General features: G+C 40.4%; 1 protein-coding gene across 1 annotated transcript in view; it reads left to right on the forward strand.

The window, feature by feature from the left end:
• Nucleotides 1–21,274, forward strand: part of PIGG (phosphatidylinositol glycan anchor biosynthesis class G (EMM blood group)) — a 50,068-nt gene that overhangs the window by 16,632 nt on the left and 12,162 nt on the right. The window contains exons 4-5 of the mRNA XM_077475893.1: nucleotides 14,763–14,954; nucleotides 16,350–16,659. Coding sequence (XP_077332019.1) covers nucleotides 14,763–14,954; nucleotides 16,350–16,659 — 502 coding nt within the window. The remainder of the gene's footprint in view (nucleotides 1–14,762; nucleotides 14,955–16,349; nucleotides 16,660–21,274) is intronic.

Here is a 21,274-nt window from a genome sequence, read left to right on the forward strand (position 1 = left end):
ACGAAGGCGGTTACATCAGCACGTAGACTAGGCCACCAGAATTGTGGTTACATCAGCACGTAGACTAGGCCACCAGAATTGTGGTTACATCAGCACGTAGACTAGGCCACCAGAATTGTTGGGAAATGGCCCAAAAGAGGAAAATTATCATGACAAAGCGTCAGCCCTTACATTCTTAGTACCAGTAAGAATGAGACAATGTAGTTGAAACTAGACAAGAAAAGAGCCCATCACGCCCTTCTGGGAGAGAGGCGTTTTTAGCTTCAGACAAGACTCTGAGATACTTATGGTCAGTAAGAATGAGAAGCGGCACAGTGGTACCTTTGAGGAGATGTCTCCATTCTTTCAGGGCTAAAATGATAGTTAACAGCTCTCACCAATCTCGTAATTGCACTCCGCAGGTGACAAGTTCTTGGAAAAGTAGCCACACGAATGCATAGCTCTCTGAGGTAGGACGTTGAGACAGAAGGGTGCAAACTCCAGTCTCGAAAGCATCAACCTCAAGGATAAAAGGTAACGTAGGATCAGGATGTGCCAACACAGGAGCAGAAACAAAGACAGCCTTGAGAATCTCAAAGGCCTTAATGAACTCCTGAGACCATCTCTGTGGGTTACCGTCCTCTCTGGTCATATCAGTCAGGGGCTTGACCAGAGATGAGTAGTTACGAATAAACTTCCGATAATAGTTGAAAAAGCTCAGAAAACGCTGCAGGGGATGTAAACCCATAGGTCGGGTCACAGTAGGACTGCTGTAAGTTTCTCTGAGTCCATCCAAAACCAGAAGTGAAAATTAAAATCCAGAAATTTTAACCTGTTCACAATGGAATTCGCACTTCTACAATTTACAATAGAGATGGTTTTCCTAGTTTCTGAAGCACACCACAGACATCTGTGTGGTGGCTCTCCAGGGACTTGGAAAATATGAGGCTATCGTTGAGAGAGACCCCCACACATAACTGCAACAAATCAGTGAGGCCATCGTTAACAAATTCCTGGAAAACTAGCGGGTTGTTACAAGGGCCAAAAGGCATTATGAGGTACTCGTATTGTCCTGTTGCCCTCTTGTATTAAACGCAGTTTTCCACTCATCGCCCTCTTTAACCACTTGCCGACTGACTCAAAGTATATCTCAACCTGGTTGAGAGAGAAATCCTCTGCATTGGACTGGATCGCCCCCAAATCGCTGGGGAAGCGGAGCGAAACTAGACAAAACTCTTAGAGGTAATACTCAAGGCGAGTACTTGCACAGAGAGTGGAGCAGCAGTAGGGACGGCGTGCAACACAGGTTGTACCAGAGCAGCCACAGTGGGAGATTCCAGGTGAGCCGTACGACTCAGGAGCTTTTGTAACGCTATGACAAACTGATCCATGGTGTGATCCTGCTCACCCAATCTCGAAAAAATATTACCAACAAGTGGATTGACTGCATCCTCTGAATTCATGGAATTCACCTACTGTCAGGAGCCATGAATCAGACAGACAGAAGTACAGTTAAATCACACTTGTTTATTAATAATAATAATAATAATAATAATAGTAATAAAAGCTTAACGGAGTAAATGCAGTCAAAACATAGCCACAGTTCAGGAACCAGAACAGATAGTCAGACAAGCAAAAATGTCAGGGAGCCAGAGATGAGCATAGTAGAACAGCAAGCAGGATCTGGAGCCAGAAAGAATGTCAGCCAAGCAAGTCTTTAATAGGAACTCAGGAAAGCGTCTCTAGAGATGGGACCAAGGCAAAGATCGACTGAACGGCTTAAGTACACAGGATTGACAAGCAGGATATCATCAACAGGTGAGTCACTGTGGAGAGATAGGAGCTGGCAATTAGCCGACAGCTGAGTGGCCAGCTTTGAGAAGGCAGGACTGAGCCCAGCCCTGACAAATTTTTTTATTACCAAAAATATATGTAGAAGAATACATATTGGCCTAAACTGAGGAAACAATTAGCTTTGTTTAAAAAAAAAAAAAATGGGGATATTTATTATAGCAAAATTTTATTTTTTTAATTTATTTTTTCAAAATTGTTACTCTTTTTTTTTTTATTTATAGCGCAAAAAAGAAAAAACGCAGAGATGCTCAAATACCACCAAAAGAAAGCTCTACTTGTGGGGAAAAAGGGGTAGTCAATTTTGTTTGGGTACAGCATCACACGACCATGCAATTGTCAGTTAAAGCGACCCAGTGCCAAATTGCAAAAAATGGCCTGGTCATTGAGTAGCCAAATCTTCCAGGGCTGAAGTGGCTAAAGAAGCCGGCTTTTCATTGTGCTGTATCCAAGCATATTAATGTAAAGATAAAGATAACTTCAGCCTTGAGAGGATTATGAAGCAAAGGGCAGTCAAGAATTTGGGGGAGATTCACAAGGAGTGGATAACGGCTGGTGTCACCACACACAGACATATCCAGGACATGGGCTACAACTGTCGTATTCCTTGTGTCAAGCCACTCCTGAACTAGAGACTATGTCAGAAGCATCTTACCTGTGCTAAGGTGAAACAGCACTGGACTGTTGCTCAGTGGTCCAAAGTCCTTTTTTCAGAAGAAAGTACATTTTGTATTTCATTTGGAAATCAAGGTCGAGTCTGGAGGATGAGTGGAGAGGCACAGAATCCAAGTTGCATGAGGTCCAGTGGGAAGTTTCCAAAGTCAGTGATGATTTGGGGAGCCGTGTCATCTTCTGGTATTGGTCCACTGTGTTTCATCAAGTCCAAAGTCAGCGTAGCCCTCTACCAGGAAATTCTGGAACACTTCATGCTTCCCTTGCTGACCAGCTTTATGGAGATGTTGGTTTAATTTTCTATCAGGGCTTGGCACCTGCCAACACTACCAAAATTACCAATACCTGATTTAATGATCATGGCATCACTGTGCTTAATTGACCAGCAAGCTCGCCTGACCTAAACCCCATAGAGAATCTGTGGGGTATTGTCAAGAGGAAGATGAGACACCAACCCAACAATGCAGATGAGCTGAGGGCCGCTATCAAACCTGGGCTTCCATAACACCTCAGCAGGGCCACAGGCTGATTGCCTCCATGCCACACCGCATTGATGCAAAAGGAGCCCCAACCAAGTATTGAGTGCATGGTATACTGTAAAAGCAAAGAAAATCAGCGCTGGTCCAAATAACTCTGTGTCCAATCTCTAAATATACCCCCAATGTGTCGTGTATCAAGCCCAGCAATATACCATGGATATATGAGCGTGATATAAATGCAAACAATCCAATATTATGATACACTAATGTGCAACTATGCATTAAAAATAAAGTGAAAAGTAACGGGGCAAGGGCGCTGATGTCACCCTGCAAGCAAGGATCATACACTCGGCTTGTATCTGCAGCCGGAGACATTCCGGAATACGATTGAGCGTTGCTTCCCTAGTGTCGGGTTAGACGCTATAAAATTGTGTTTTTTATTTTTTACCTTCCTTTTATTAAAAAAAAAAAGTCTTAATGTTATCACACTATGGCAGTTTTCCTTCTTCCATTCTGCATCTATGTTGTTGTGCTTTTTAAGGACATTTTCCCGCACAATATTTATTAAGTAATTTTTAACGAAGATATTTTTAAGATACAGAATCAGTCTATATGACACAGTCTATATATGTGAAACTTATTCACGGAGACGAGTGATCATACAAAATAGCTACATTTATTGGTTGACAGAAAACAAATAATTACATGAAATATTAAAATACAGATTGCATTACTTGATCATTTTGACAATTACTGGAAACACCCTCCAACTGGGCGTAGTAGTACCTTGGACACAATTATCACCATTATCACTTCTCGGTAGAATCAATAACCTTTTAATACTTGACAATTTAACAGAATGTCTGTATTTCACACGTCCAACCGTTACTATACTGCAGGTAAGTAAGTGGTTAACAATGTGAAATAAATTAGACATTTGTTTGTCAATAAATTTGGCATCTATGCAAAAAGAAATTTATAATGAAAAATAAATTTTAGAGAAAAATCTAAAAGGCGGTTATTGATTCGGGAGAAATATTTTCAATAATAGAACATTCAAAAAATCAATATTTAAGAGAACATAGAATAGATGATAAACATATATTTACCCATTTCCAATATGGCTATTAGTGTGGAGTGTTGGTTACCAGGAATTTTAAGATGGCTGCAGTGGCTTCAACATGGATTCTCTTACAGAGGAATTACTTGATGTGACCTCCGAGTTCCAAGGAGCAGGGATCTTCATGAATGTAAAAATTGTGTATTCATGCATGTCTTCCAGTGTCCCTTCTCAGGGGGGGGGGTCCCTAAGCTTCCCCCTGACTCTCACCCCCAGCTCTCCTCCGAGCTTTCTTTTTTTCGTCTCTTAAATATCCTCTTAAACAAAAAGATCATAAATTTTTACTAAGTTCTGCCCAGAGGGTATGTGTTCCCTCCTCATTGGCCGGCAGACTTAATGGTTAGCTTTCCCAGGAGTCTCGTGATTTTAAGGTAATAGCACCTTCCACCACCAGGTGTCTCACCTGTGTTTGGTGTTTTATTTCTTTAAGTTAATATTTTCCAATTCTGTAATATGCGTTCGTTATTTATATATGTTCTAACGAATATTTTTCGAGTGTTCACGAATTATGGCATAATATAAAATACGCTTTAACATAAATTTCAATAATCGCTTGCATAAATTGTTGATATATATGTATATCAATGTATATCTGTTAATCTTTAGTCCGTTTAGAAAGGACACAGGTTAGATATATCACAAACAATATCACATACAATTATTATCTATATGGATCCATGTATAATTTGGGTATCCAATCAAGATTTGTTTATCTAAACATAGGTTAAATTCTTATACAATTCTAATCATGATTATATGTTTTTTAGAATACTAATTTGTTGCTAAAACACGTCTACTTATGATCACACTTTCATATATAATCTCTCCATGACAAAGTTCCCCAGATCATTAGATACCAAACCACAATATCTCCTTTTTGTGACCTATATATATAATTTGAATGGCTTAGAAAAATATGGATGATACTGGTATATGAATCTGTCTCCAACATTGTGACACAACACCCCAGATATATGCACCTGTCATTCGACTCTCGGTTTTTATAACTGTTATCATCCTAGCGTGTAAATCTCTCCTGCCATTGTTTCATGAGAAGCTAGGACAATACTGACTACTTGGCTTATTGATCTCTCACTTTCTGAGACAATGGGATATTTGTTCTGGTCATTCAGGTTTAATGGCTGTTGGTCACAGGTACTCCTGAGTATAGCCCAAACCTTGCCATATATATTTGCATGGCCTTCCTTGGCCATTTAACCACTTTCAGACCGGACCATTTTGCTGGTAAATGACCAGAGGTCTTTTTACACTTTGGCACTGCGCTGCTTTAACTGGTAATTGCGCGGTCATGCAATGTTGTACCCAAACAAAATTTGCGTCCTTTTCTTCCCACAAATAGAGCTTTCTTTTGATGGTATTTGATTGCCTCTGCGATTTTTATTTTTTGCGATATAAACGTAAAAAGACCGCAAATTTTGAAAAAAAATGATATTTTCTACTTTTTGTTATTAGAAAAATCCAATAAACTCAATTTTAGTCATACATTTAGGCCAAAATGTATTCAGCCACATGTCTTTGGTAAAAAAAAAGTCAATAATTGTATATTTATTGGTTTGCGCAAAAGTTGTCACATCTACAAACTAAGGTACGTTTTCTGGAATTTACGCAGCTTTTAGTTTACGACTGCCTATCTCATTTCTTGAGGTGCTAAAATGGCAGGGCAGTACAAACCCCCCCCAAATGACCCCATTTTGGAAAGTAGACCCCCTAAGGAAATTGATAAGAGGCATGTTGAGCCCATTGAATATTTTATTTTTTTTGCCTCAAGCGATTGAATAATGACAAAAAAAAATTTTTTTTTTTTTTTTTACACAAAGTTGTCACTAAATGATATATTGCTCACACATGCTATGGGCGTATGTGAAATGACACCCCAAAATAAATTCTGCTGCTTCTCCTGAGTACGGGGATACCACATATGTGGGACTTTTTGGGAGCCTAGCCGCGTACGGGGCCCCGAAAACCAAGCACCGCCTTCAGGCTTTCTAAGGGCGTAAATTTTTGAGTTCACTTCTCACTACCTATTACAGTTTTGAAGGCCATAAAATGCCAAGATGGCACAAAACCCCCACAAATGACCCCATTTTAGAAAGTAGACACCCCAAGCTATTTGCTGAGAGGCATGTTGAGTTCATGGAATATTTTATATTTTGCCACAAGTTGCGGGAAAATTACAAACTTTTTTTTTTTTTTTTTTTTTTTTCACAAAGTTGTCACTAAATGATATATTGCTCACACATGCCATGGGCATATGTGAAATGACACCCCAAAATAAATTCTGCTGCTTCTCCTGAGTACGGGGATACCACATATGTGGGACTTTTTGGGAGCCTAGCCGCGTACGGGGCCCCGAAAACCAAGCACCGCCTTCAGGCTTTCTAAGGGCGTAAATTTTTGAGTTCACTTCTCACTACCTATTACAGTTTTGAAGGCCATAAAATGCCAAGATGGCACAAAACCCCCACAAATGACCCCATTTTAGAAAGTAGACACCCCAAGCTATTTGCTGAGAGGCATGTTGAGTCCATGGAATATTTTATATTTTGCCACAAGTTGCGGGAAAATTACAAACTTTTTTTTTTTTTTTTTTTTTTCACAAAGTTGTCACTAAATGATATATTGCTCACGCATGCCATGGGCATATGTGAAATGACACCCCAAAATAAATTCTGCTGCTTCTCCTGAGTACGGGGATACCACATATGTGGGACTTTTTGGGAGCCTAGCCGCGTACGGGGCCCCGAAAACCAAGCACCGCCTTCAGGCTTTCTAAGGGCGTTACAGTTTTGAAGGCCATAAAATGCCAAGATGGCACAAACCCCCCCCAAATGACCCCATTTTGGAAAGTAGACACCCCTAAATTTAGGGGTACACTAGTGAGACTAGGTAATAAATGGCGGGTGCCCTGAAACTATAAAAAAATAACTAACCAACCAGCGTCACCTGTAACAGTTATATGGTGATCACTGGTGAAAGGGTTAACTAGGGGGCAATCAGGGGGCTTTATGCGGTAGTATATGGGGGTCCCTGGCGCTATAAAAAGCTGCGGCGAACCTAAATACCTACCTGCCTAACTAGCGTCACCTGTGACACTAATACAGCGATCAGAAAAACGATCGCTTATTAGGCTGGGTTCACACTGGAGCGATGCGGGAACGCCACGAATGCGCGGCGGGTTCCCGCATCGCATGCCTCCCGGCGGCAGTTCACACTGCCCTATGCGAACTGCTGGGAGTGTCAGTGAAATATTACTGACACCCCCAGATCAGTTCGCATATCGTAGTGCGTTCTGCAAACTCGGATCGCATGGTGTGAACACCCATGCGATCCGATTCTGCTGCGGGCCAAAAAAAGGGTCCCGTGCGAATTTGCGGCGGGTGCGGCGAATGGCTGAACTCGAATCGCACAGAGATCGGATGTGATTTGCACTGCAGTGCGGTGCGAATCACATCCGTTCTCAAACCGCTGCAATGTGAACCCAGCCTTAGTGACACTGGCGACGGGGGGTGATCACGGGGTTAAACCTTTATTGGGGGGGTTAGGGGGGTACCTTAGAACTAAAGGGGGCTAACCCTAACTGCCCTAACAGTTATTAGTCACAAATGACACCCGCCGGGTGATCAGGGGGTTAAACCTTTATTAGGTAATAAATGGCGGGTGCCCTGAAACTATAAAAAAATAACTAACCAACCAGCGTCACCTGTAACAGTTATATGGTGATCACAGGTGAAAGGGTTAACTAGGGGGCAATCAGGGGGCTTTATGCGGTAGTATATGGGGGTCCCTGGCGCTATAAAAAGCTGCGGCGAACCTAAATACCTACCTGCCTAACTAGCGTCACCTGTGACACTAATACGGCGATCAGAAAAATGATCGCTTATTAGGCTGGGTTCACACTGGAGCGATGCGGAAACGCCGCAAATCCGCGGCGGGTTCCCGCATCGCATGCCTCCCGGCGGCAGTTCACACTGCCCTATGCGAACTGCTGGGAGTGTCAGTGAAATGTTACTGACACCCCCAGATCAGTTCGCATATCGCAGTGCGATCTGCAAACTCGGATCGCATGGTGTGAACACCCATGCGATCCGATTCTGCTGCGGGCCAAAAAAAGGGTCCCGTGCGAATTTGCGGCGGGTGTGGCGGGTGCGGCGAATGGCTGAACTCGAATCGCACAGAGATCGGATGTGATTTGCACTGCAGTGCGGTGCGAATCACATTCGTTCTCATAAACCGCTGCAATGTGAACCCAGCCTTAGTGACACTGGCGACGGGGGGTGATCACGGGGTTAAACCTTTATTGGGGGGGTTAGGGGGGTACATTAGAACTAAAGGGGGCTAACTCTAACTGCCCTAACAGTTATTACAGTCACAAATGACACCAATGCAAAAAAAAAAAAAAAAATGACATTGGTGTCACTGTGACTGGGGGGCAGGGGTAATTGGGGGGGTGATCGGGGGGTAAAGGGGGGGTGTGAGTGTGCCTGGCATGTTCTACTGTGTGTGTAGAGTGTTGGTGCAACTCACCGATCCGCTCTCCTCCGTGTCGGAACGAAAAATACCGACACAGAGGAGAGAATACATCACTTCCTCTCCTGTGTTTACATTACAGGAGAGGAAGTGATGTCACGGGGGATTTCCATTCGTCGAGAGCGATCGCGAGGGGGTGGCCATGAATGAATGGCCGCCCCCTCATCCCGGATCGCTCTCGAAGGAATGCCGACCGCCGCAGGCACCGGGGGGGGCCCGATCGGGCCCCCCACCCGCGGGCAGGCAGGGACTTATATATACGCCCATATGCCTGCCCGTGCCATTCTGCCGACGTATATAGTCGTGCGGCGGTCGGCAAGTGGTTAATGAGGTAGATAAGATTTTCTCTGGTGTTTGTGACCAAACATCCCTTTTGTTCAGGCCACACATTTCTCAGTACAGACTTGTAAAATTTTAAAAGATAGCTAATCCCTTTAACATTTAGAAAACCTGTGAGATCTTGTACTTTGCATTTTAAAGTTCTCTAAGAGGTCATAGTCCAATAATATCAACATTGTAGTTCATCTGTTCCTGAGGCCTAAACAATCTCACCTCTTTGACAGTAAATATGAAATGTATTATTATTATTTTTTTCTTAATGAATTCACAACAATGTGCAACTGGGACCTGTATGAGAGGCTGAGAGAATCTGGAGTGCAGTCATTTCTGTGGATCTTTGAAAGAGATTGTTCAGAGGCACAGTTGGTGGCTTATAATATTAGCAGCCATAAACTGAGTTAATTTAGTATAGATGGTGGAGAATCACACTGGATGGCACACTTAAAGACATAAAGAGTCACCTTTTAACCTCCCTGGCGGTATGATTATGTCAGATTTTAGGTGCTGAAAGCGCTACAATTTTTCATGGAAATTTGGCGTTTTATATTGTAGGCCTATAATTCTTGAGAATAACTCTCTTAAATCTGTCCAAACCAGAGTCTAGTAGACATCCCGGGTATGATAAAATTTGAAAAACAAAATCATAAATTAAAATATAATAAATAACTATAAATAATTATACCAAATAATAACATAATAATAATAAAAATTATTCAATAATGTAACCAAATCAAAAACACTGAAATTTGCTCAGTTGCAGAATTTTAGCTGTCATGTTTGATGATGGATCTCCCCAAAAATCACTATCGCTCAGTTCTGCAAGCGATTCTAATGTATTATCCCTGTTTTCTAGCTGGTCAAACCACTTTTGATGTAAAGGGACAGTTTTAGTTGCTATGGACAATCTCTAGTTTCCAGGCAGAAAGAACAGTATATACAGTGCCTTGCGAAAGTATTCGGCCCCCTTGAACTTTTCAACCTTTTGCCACATTTCAGGCTTCAAACATAAAGATATAACATTTTTATTTTTTGTGAAGAATTACCAACAAGTGGGACACAATTGTGAAGTGGAACGAAATCTATTGGCTTTTTAAAACTTTTTTAACTAATAAAAAAATGAAAAGTGGGGCGTGCAAAATTATTCGGCCGCCTTGCGTTAATACTTTGTAGAACCACCTTTTGCTGCGATTACAGCTGCAAGTCGCTTGGGGTATGTCTCTATCAGTTTTGCACATCGAGAGACTGAAATTCTTGCCCATTCTTCCTTGCAAAACAGCTCGAGCTCAGTGAGGTTGGATGGAGAGCGTTTGTCAACAGCAGTTTTCAGCTCTTTCCACAGATTCTCGATTGGATTCAGGTCTGGACTTTGACTTGGCCATTCTAACACCTGGATACGTTTATTTGTGAACCATTCCTTTGTAGATTTTGCTGTATGTTTGGGATCATTGTCTTGTTGGAAGATAAATCTCCGTCCCAGTTTCAGGTCTTTTGCAGACTCCAACAGGTTTTCATCCAGAATGGTCCTGTATTTGGCTGCATCCATCTTCCCCTCAATTTTAACCATCTTCCCTGTCCCTGCTGAAGAAAAGCAGACCCCAACCATGATGCTGCCACCACCATGTTTGACAGTGGGGATGGTGTGTTGAGGGTGATGAGCTGTGTTGCTTTTACGCCAAACATATCGTTTTGCATTGTGGGCAAAAAGTTCGATTTTGGTTTCATCTGACCAGAGCACCTTCTTTCACATGTTTGGTTTGTCTTCCAGGTGGCTTGTGGCAAACTTTAGACGAGACTTTTTATGGATATCTTTGAGAAATGGCTTTCTTCTTGCCACTCTTCCATAAAGGCCAGATTTGTGCAGTGTACTACTGATTGTTGTCCTATGGACAGACTCTCCCACCTCAGCTGTAGTTCTCTGCAGTTCATCCAGAGTGATCATGGGCCTCTTGGCTGCATCTCTGATCAGTCTTCTCCTTGTCTGAGCTGAAAGTTTAGAGAGATGGCCAGGTCTTGGTAGATTTGCAGTGGTCTGATACTCCTTCCATTTCAAAATGATCGCTTGCACAGTGCTCCTTGGGATGTTTAAAGCTTGGGAAATCTTTTTGTATCCAAATCCGGCTTTAAACTTCTCCACAACAGTATTACGGACCTGCCTGGTGTGTTCATTGGTCTTCATGATGCTCTCTGCGCTTTCAACAGAACCCTGAGACTATCACAGAGCAGGTGTATTTATACAGAGACTTGATTACACACAGGTGGATTCTATTTATCACCATCAGTCATTTAGGACAACATTGGATCATTCAGAGATCCTCGCTGAACTTCTGGAGTGAGTTTGCTGCACTGAAAGTAAAGGGGCCGAATAATTTTGCACGCACCACTTTTCAGTTTTTTATTTGCTAAAAAAGTTTAAAATATCCAACAGATTTCATTCCACTTCACAATTGTGTCCCACTTGTTGGTGATTCTTCACAAAAAAATTAAAATTTTATATCTTTATGTTTGAAGCCTGAAATGTGGCAAAAGGTTGAAAAGTTCAAGGGGGCCGAATACTTTCGCAAGGCACTGTATAATATAAAACTGCATGCAGGGCACTGGGCAGACCACTAGGGACAAAAGGGATGTGAAATAATTTCATACAGTAATGTAATCTGTAAGATTACATTATACTGTATAATGTTTGTTTCACTTTTTGAATTTGGCGCCGTTCTCCGTCCCCGTGCGTCGCGACGCTAGCAGGGAACGGAGCTCGGCTCCGTGATCGAGAGGACGAACTGCTCGCACTGCGGGGGGACATCGCTGGATCCAGGGGATAAGGTAAGCACACTCATCCTGGATCCGGCGATGCGATCCCGAGTCTGGCTCGGGGTTACCGCAAATGGTTCTGAATTTTCACCCCAAGCCAGACTTGGGAATACCGCCAAGGGGGTTAAACAAGGAAGTTATCAACACTTGAAATCTGGCACTTTTGGGATTTGTTTTTCAATTTTTTTTTTTTTTTTTTTTTTTTTTTTTTACTTTGCACCATGTTTCATTGAGCACTTTGCACTTTAATTTTGATGCACAGTTGCACACTAGTGTTTTATAATATCATATTGTTTGCATTTATATCATGTTCATATATCCATGGTCTATTGCTGGCATTGATACACATAACATAATGATCGTTGATTTATCACTTTATTAATTGGGGGTATATTTAGAGATTGTACAGCGTTATTGGGACTAGCGCTGCTTTTCTATTCTTTTTATTTTCTATTCCTACACCTCTTTTTGGGTTGACCAAAATTTGAGTGGCCGTGGTCCATTTTATATGTTTTTATATATTTTTGATGCTTCGTGTCGTTATTTTTCATTTTTTGTCCCCCAAATATTCTCAAATTTCCTGCGGTGCTTGGATTTTTTTTTTTTTTTTTTTTTCTTTTCCATAGTACAGGCAGTCCCCGGGTTACAAACAAGATGGGGTTTGTAGGTTTGTTCTTTCCTTACCTGAGCCAGATTGTCCCTTCGCCAGGGACGAGTGCACCCGTTCCGGTGGGTGTCTCGGATACTGATTGGATAGATTGATAGCAGCGCAGCCTCTGCTGTCAATCAAATCCAATGACAGTCCAACTGTCTGTGTTAATGGACACAGGAGCAGGACACGGGAGCGCGCCAGCACGGGTATCCCCAAGGGAGAGTGCTTCTCTGGCAGGGCACTCGAGAAGAGGAGGAGCCAGGAGTTCCGCTGAGGGACCCCAGAAGGAAGATCTGGGCCACAAAACCAACTGCACAGAGGAGGTAAGTATGCCATTTATTTATTTTTTAAAACACGAACTCTTACATATCCTTTAAGCTGAATTTGTTTGTAAGTCGCAAGAGGTATATTTTTTTAAGTGTAGTTCCAGCCAAAAAAAATGTATTATGTTTTTTGGATAGCATAAGGACGGGTTTGTTTTTTTTTGCTTTCTGTGCCCGTTCCGAAGATTTCACTTCACTTTCTGTCCCTATGACAATTGGATTTTGAAAATTTTGTGTTTTTGTAGAAACAAGGATTTATGATGCAGCTTCAGTGGAGACATGTTTTTCCCATAACTCTTACAGGAATGAATTTCCCTTCCTAGGGGTAGAGTTCTTCTCACTTCCTGATGTCTCCCTCCGTTTTTAAGTAGGACTCGTTTTTCAAGTCGGCTGTTTGTAACCCGGGGACCGCCTATACACTGCACATGTGCATACTTTTCAGTAAGCCAACATTTATGTATTAAAAATACTTTTTTCTTTTTATTGGTTTTATGTAATATACAAATTTTCGGAGATACTGAATCTTGGGTTTTCACTAGACAGCTGTAAGCCATACTCAAAATATAAAAGAAAGAAATGTTTGAAATATCTCTCTGTGTATAATGAATCTATATACCGTAATATTGGTTTAAATTTTTGAATTGAATTAATGGGCAGAGCCATGAAAAGTGGCTTCATCAAAAAAAAACGCCTAACATGGTGTTTTCTTGATATAATAAACTGTGTCTGGCTTCATCCTGGGAAATGTGTTGGAAACATAGAAGAACAAGCCTACAGTAATGAGATTTATGATGCCAATAAAAATTACAAAAGGAAAAGTTACTAATTATAACTCTGGTTTATTAAAACCAATAGAAAATGGATTGCATTATATATCCCTATTTGTTACTTCAGAGATCTGTGAATGAATAAACAACCACCAGAGCAGTGTGTGTGTGTGTGTGTGTGTGTGTGTGTGTGTGTATGTGTGTATATGTATTGTGAGGGGTTAGCTCGGCAGCGGGTGTGTGTGACCCCCTGGATGGGTTCACAACACAAAATCAGGCACAGCAGACAGCGTTGTAGGTGCAAAAAACAAAAAAGATGCGGTTTATTTATGCTACATGCAGTGAAACATATAACAGCCAAAAATAAATAAAACATGAAAATAAATCCTGGTCAGCGTGACCTCTAATTCCACACTTAGATTCCCTATCTAACAACTGAGTGCAGCCTTGTGCTGCAAAAGTCCCTGTCTCTGTTGTAGAGGTTTGCCACACAGGCGTTAACTCACCGCACAGGTGTCACACTCCCCAGTCTATACAACACAAAACTGGTTCCAGGATGGAGCATCTTCCTAAGCATGCTGGGATTTTTTGTAGAGATCTTAATGAGCCCACTTACTTCAGCTGGGCTCATTAACTCTTCCCCTCTAATTGTAAAAGTCTGCATAAAGCCTGAATCTAGGGCACACATATTTCCCATCCTGGATACAACCAGGTGACTTTACCTGCGTGCTGCCACTATATATATATATATATATATATATATATATATATATATATATATATATATAATATTATTATTATTGTGCATTTTTTAGACTTGGCCTTTAACGTCCATAGTAAGTCAGTAATAGTTTTGCTGATGTGCAAGCGTGTACTTTTTGTAACTTTTAGTTTGAGAGTGTTAGAATTAGGAAATTTATGGTCACATCATACACTATCATTTTATATCACAAATAAAAGATTTCCCAGCACACTTCTCAGCCTGCAAAACAACCAAATTGGCCCTGTCTAACAGTTTACATTAAAAGCGGAGGGTTTAATTTGCAACTGATAAGTTAAGGGCAGGTTTCTATAGAAAGCCCATTGCCCTTCCTTGTGCATCTTGGGGAAAAAGCCAGTTATAGGTTGGGGTCGTTGCCACTTTTTTGTACAATTGGTTGAATTGGAAACAGGGATGCACGGAATGTACAGTACAGTAATTTTTTTTATTTTATCTTTTTTTCGCAGCTCTGAACACAAGGCTGAACTGTCATTTCTGGTAGCTGTCTGCTTAATTATGATATTTGTTTTAATTCAAGGAAAATGCTCTGTAGTGTCTAAAGTTGCATTGTTGTTTGGACTGTTAGGGGTGTACAGTTACAGAGCGGCTATAGGACATGTTTTATATCCATGGCAACAAAGTACTAAAGAAATTACAAAGTAAGTATTTGTGAGGAATTTTTTCATTTGTTTTCAAATTGTTAGTTACCTATATAGATTGTCAAGTAAAATAAAAAAAAGTAATTCAAATTTTTTCTTTGTATATTACCTTCAGACAAGTTCCATTAGGGTTTTTCACTTTTTACACTACAGGGCAGGATAGTTATTATATTATTATGTGTTTTGTCTCGAGCTGCACACACTGAGGTACACTTAACTTTTCAGTGAACCCCACAAGTAGTTACTGTTGTTGGGTCCCACAGGTTTCTGTTAAACCTAAAAGTAATTTCTGTTCATGGTATCCTATTTTAGTTATAATGAATTTTTGAGGTAACCTGAAAAAAGGCCACACCATACAAAGTTTAAAACACGAGGGAATCAACACCCCTATTTTACATTTTAATCATCAACAATTAAAAAAAAAAAAACATAAATATAGAACCACTGATCATAGCCAAATCATAAAATCTTACAAATACCTGTGAATGTATATCTGCAGTCTGGGCCCCTTTAACAGTACAAGAACATCAAATAATATACCATAATCCATACATGACATGGAGCTAGTCATCTACTCCTAAATAATACAACAACAAAGTGGATTCTCCTTGATGTTTTTCATGAGAAATATAACCCGCTTCTTCAGGAGGATATATGGAGTAACTGAATGCTCTGCAGGTAACCCTAAAGAAAGGAGAACGTACAGATAATGCCAAGTGCAAAGGTAATGTATCATACAATTACATATGTATATAGTGTATTATTACTGCGCTATCCTAGAAGGATACATGACACCAAATAAACAATTGGGTGCAAAAATGGTGAATGTGAGCCGCTGCGACTTCTCTGTGAGACACACACATCAAAAACGATAATCCTATAGTGAATAATAATCAGTCCATTAAAGGTTGATAGTAGTTCCCCACTTTGCAGATATTACAACAAACACCCAAGAATGGTGATAAGAGAAAGAAATCGGCCTTCTACCTCCACATAAACTGCTGCTTACCGACTCCTGTGGATCTCTTAATTTTATAGGAGATCATGCATGCCTATGGCTTGATACCCTACCCTGGCCTTTGATTTACACACAGCAGGGATCCCAGCATCTTCACAGGGTTTTAGGCTCATATAGGAAGGTCACAGCAAATGTATCAAGGTAAAAATAATCCACACATGACAAATCTGAGTGAAGATAGAACTTATGGATCATTCCAAACCATGGAAAGCATGAACGATTCCATTTCGGGCCTAACAGACTTGCATCTCACTTGTAACAAAAAACACACGATTTTGAATTAACAGGCACACTTTGCTGTTTGTATATTTGCTTCTTTTTACTATTTTAGAATTGTTAACTCGGTATGTATTTTTTTTTTTTTTTTTTTTTTTTAGGGGAATCACAGAAGCTCGTTTTGTCTACATATTTGTCCTTGGAATTCTTATCACTGGTATAAAGGACCTCTTGACATCACATTTTCTAAATGCAGATTCAAAAGCTAAAGCTGTTGGCTTATGGGAAATTTACAGTGGACTTATTTTGCTAGCAGCTCTTTTGTTTAGACCACACAACCTTGCAGTGCTGGTTTTCTGCTTACTGATTCAGCTTATTTTCACTATGTTCATCTGGAAGCTCTTGAAATACGATGCTGCTGAAATCACAATAATGCATTATTGGTTTGGACAGGCTTTTTTCTTCTTCCAGGTAAATTGGTTTGTCTGCAGTTTGAAAAAGAAATCAGCTGTTTTCTGCATACATCAATACTGCATACTGAAGGAGAAGGAAAGTGTAGGCAGAGATATATATATATTTAAATTTGCATGTGGCAAGTAAGACCAATGTATTTAGGAGATAATATAAAGTATAAAGCTTCGGACAATAGAACGCCTGATTTTTGTGGCATGCTAGTGTCTTGTCGAAAGTGAAGCGGTTACCAACAATACAAGAATTTTAATTTGACAGAATACTACGTCAGAAGTAACGCATTGAATAGTTTTGTATGTATTCTTTCGTTTCTGAGCATTCAGACGCCGAGTTAACATCCGACAAAAATGATATAGTCTGTACATGCAGCATTTGTCTGATGAAAAAGTGAAATCGGCTGTTGAAAGCGCCGTACCAACAGTAAGATTTGTGGACGATCAGTCGTCATACCACAATTGACATCCAAAAATCAAAGCGTGTGTACCGGCCTTTAAAATGAAGATGAAATTGTTTTGACGGTACAGGAAAAAACACTTAAAACAAGCATGGGCATTTGTATTCCCCCCATCAACACAGACAGTGCTGACAGGGGAATCCATCCTGCTGAGAAATTTTCTGCCCCTGGTGGGGGGGAAGATTATAGCAGCCGCTAGCGATAATCGCAAGTAAATCCAGCAGGCTGGTTGTACCCAAGTTGATCAATTGATCAACTTGGTACATTTGGCCTGCCCACACACTGTTTGAACGTCAGCCAGTTCCTGCTGAACTGGCTGGGATTCAAACTGTCTATGGCCAGCTTACATTGAAAAATGGGTTTCAGGCATTAAGATTTGCTTGCCTTATTCTCCCTTGCAGGTCCTTCCTTTCAGCTTGTTACTGCAACCATGTCCATCTGCCAGACCTTAGCTGTGTGGTCCACCTGGGATCTTGGTTCTATCCTGACCAATCCCCCCTCTCCTCTAGCAACTGGATCTCATGCCTGTGGCCCTACTGTATTGTGTTGATAGGCTAGTGATTATTGCATGCCAAATATGAGAATATGCCTCTCTTCAGTACATATGCAAAAGACCCTTTGACTCAAATATTGGTCTGCAGAATATCAGTGCAAGAATTGCTTCTTGATTATGCCCTTTGATGGAGTAGGCCTCTTTGGCAAATCGCTGCACAACATCATTAACTTCTTTTCTGCCAGGGCAATATTTTAATTGTAGCACACATAAAATCTGAATTTTTTTTGCTTGAAAATTACTCTGTTACTCTCCATTGGATCTCAGCCTGCTTCCTTTGGCTCTTCAAAGAACACCCATTGAACCTATTGGAGATAGTTCTCTGTCTATCATTTTTTACAAGGTTGCCTTTCTCCTTGCGAGTTGAGTTTGAGTCGGCAGCCTTAACCTATAAAGAACCCTTTCTTGGGTTGTTTTGAGGTCCAGGGCCTTTTTTTTGTGTTTAGTTTTTTTATTTCCTTTCACCTTTCACCTTTAACCAGGACATTGTTATCCCATCTCTCTGTACTGCTCCTATTCAACTTAAGAAGACTCCTCCTTATTGTCTGGATATTGTAAACTCTGGTCGATTTCTATCTCAGCTACCTCTCCCTTTTGACACTCGGTCAGACAGGGAAAAGCCTGATTCTCAATCCCATTTTGCTAGGTGGATTCGACAGCTCATTTCATTTTTGACTCCCCAACCCCCCCCCCCCCCAACCCATCACCAGTAAAGTATGTTAAAATTCTTACCCCCCAGCACTTGCAGTTTAGAACTTTCAATATTGCTGGCTTCTAAGCGCTCAGTGCTGCTTCCCTGTACTTCCAGTCGTCCTAGGAAAGTGTTAACAATGAACAGTGCAGTCAGTTAGCTTGGAAAAGGGAGCATCTGGTGAGGATCTGGTGAGTATCCTGCCATCCTGTGTTTCCATTGATGCACACAGTGTAGAGAGACACAACTCTGATCTCTGCATGCAAGGAGGGTTTCATATGATGCTGAAGGGAATGGAGCCATCATGAAACGGGAAGCCTGGGACAGCAGTGTCAGCTGCAGCATAGGAAAAATTAAAAGATACCGTAATGAAGCTGCCTACTTGGTAATGGATTAAACCATATGCTGAAAGATTTGTTTTAAAAGCTAATGGCTTAATATCACTTTAGTTTACTTTCATATTTGGGGCGATAGAAGAATTTGTTTTAGTGTAAGCCATTGCCCCAACTAAGGCAATGGTAAGGTCAATCTCAGTAGAAACCCTGTTGGTTTAGAGAAATGATAAAGAATAGGGTTATATGGGTGTTAATTTTCATGTATACATATCAAGAGGGTAGGTTGCACTAGAACTTCTACATTCTGATGAATAAATGAACGTAATTTTCTGGGGAGTAGAATGTGAATTGATAAGTAACCCTTAAGAATGTACTATCCCTGGAAAGACACTCATAAAAGTACACAAAAGAAAGGTCGGGACTTAACATGTACCGCCTTGGGTTCAATAAACACTTGACAAACTGATTTTAAAAGAATTTTTCATATACTGTAGCTTTATTTGACCTTATTCATACAGTCTCTTTAAAAGGGGGTTCGTTCTTTAAAAAAAAACTAAAAAAACAAAATGGCTTGTATAGGATGTGGCTATCCTGGCCTTGAGATCCTTTTTATAGCATTTTGCATGCTGACCTGCTTCAGGGGTGCAGATCCTATTATATACTGTGTTGCTATTGCATCAGGGCTGGCAGCAAGTAACCCGTGGGGAATGTCTTCAAACTCCCTAAGGAAGATTTCCGCACCCTAACATGGGTAGTACCTTCAATCTGTAGTTTCTGTGGCTCTAGATTATACATACAGGTACCACAAGAAGGTAAAACACAGCATGAAGGAAAATCCTTGGTTGTATATACACTTGGTGGCTTCACTTTGTGTTTCTACAGACATGGCACCCTTCCAACGTGGTGTGTACCCAGTACCACCGGCAGTATATAATAGGATCTGTAGCCGTGATGAAGCAGGTCAGCTTGCGAAATGCATCCCCACATGCTTCTTCTGATGAAGCATTTGGGGAAAATTTGATATTTTTGACATTGAGACATTTTGGGTATATAGACTGATGTTACAGCAAAACATATACAGAGTATGTGTGTGTGTGTGTGTGTATGTGTGACATGTGTGTGTGTGTGTATGTATGTATATATATATATATATATACACATACACACACACACACTGCCTTGAAAAAGTATTCCTACCCCTTGACATTTTCCAAATTTTGTCATGTTACAAGCAAAAACGTAAATGTATTTTATTGGGATTTTATGTGATAGACCAACACAAAGTGGCACATTATTGTGAAGACTGAGGAGAAGAATAAATTCAATACCTTCGCCATCTCCCCATCCTTTGTAACCAGATGTCCTTCCTCATTGTTTATGGGGCCAATATGGTCTGTCGTCCCTTTTCTACTATTTACATAAAGAATTTCTTGGGATTTGTTTTGTTCTCATGATGCTGTTTGTTCACGAATGTTCTCTAACAAACCTTTGAGGGCTTCACAGAACAACTGTACATATACTGAGATTAAGTTGCACAGAAGTGGACTCTATTTACTAATTAAGTGACTAAAGGGGGCAGAATACAAATGCACACCACACTTAAAAGATATTTATTTGTATAAAATTTTGAAAACCATTTATCATTTTCCTTCCACTTCACAATTATATGCCCCTTTGTGTTGATTTATCACATAAAATACATTTACGTTTTTGGTTGTAACATGACAAAATGCTGAAAATTTCAAGGGCTATGAATACTTTTTCAAGGCACTGTATACATACAAGCATACAGCGGGTAAAATAAGTATTGAACACCTCATAATTTTTCTAGGTAAATATATTTCTAAAGGTGTGGACAAATTTTCACCACATGTCGGTACTAACCCATGCAATCCATACATGCATACAAACAAAGAAATTATGTTTTATGTGTAATAAAATGGCGTGACACAGGGAAAAAGTATTGAACACATGAAGAAAGGAAAAATTACCTTTTTTTTTTTTTTTTTTTTTTTTTTTTTGTGTAAAAATCAAAGGCAGAAGCCAACGCATACGTGAGCAGCGTCCACGTATGAAAATTGTTCAAACCACACAAGTGAGGTATCGCCGTGATCATTAGAGCAAGAATTCCAGCCCTAGACCGCATCTGTAACTCAAAACATGCAACCTGTAGAATTTTTTAAAACGTTGCCTATGGAGATTTTTAAGGGTAAAAGTCTGTCACCATTTCACAAGCTGGTGCAACTTTAAAGCGTGACATGTTGGATATCAATTTACTTGGCGTGACATTGTCTTTCACAATTTAAAAAAAAATTGGGCTAACTTTACTGTTGTCTCATTTTTTTAATTGAAAAAAGTGCATTTTTTCCCCCAAAAAAGTAAGCTTGTAAGACCGCTGCGCAAATATGGTGTGACAAACAGTATTGCAACAACTGCCATTTTATTCTCCAGAGTGCTAGAGAAAAAAATATATAAATGTTTGGGGGTTCTAAGTAATTTTCTAGCAAACAAACCTGTTTGTAACTTGTAAACCCCAAATCTCAGAAAGATGATCGGTCCTTAAGTGGTTAAAAGGCAATCCT

This window comes from Lithobates pipiens, unplaced genomic scaffold, assembly GCF_037356315.1.
Source record: "Lithobates pipiens isolate NorthernLeopardFrog02 unplaced genomic scaffold, aLitPip1_a1.2 Scaffold_13, whole genome shotgun sequence".
NCBI lineage: Eukaryota > Metazoa > Chordata > Amphibia > Anura > Ranidae > Lithobates > Lithobates pipiens.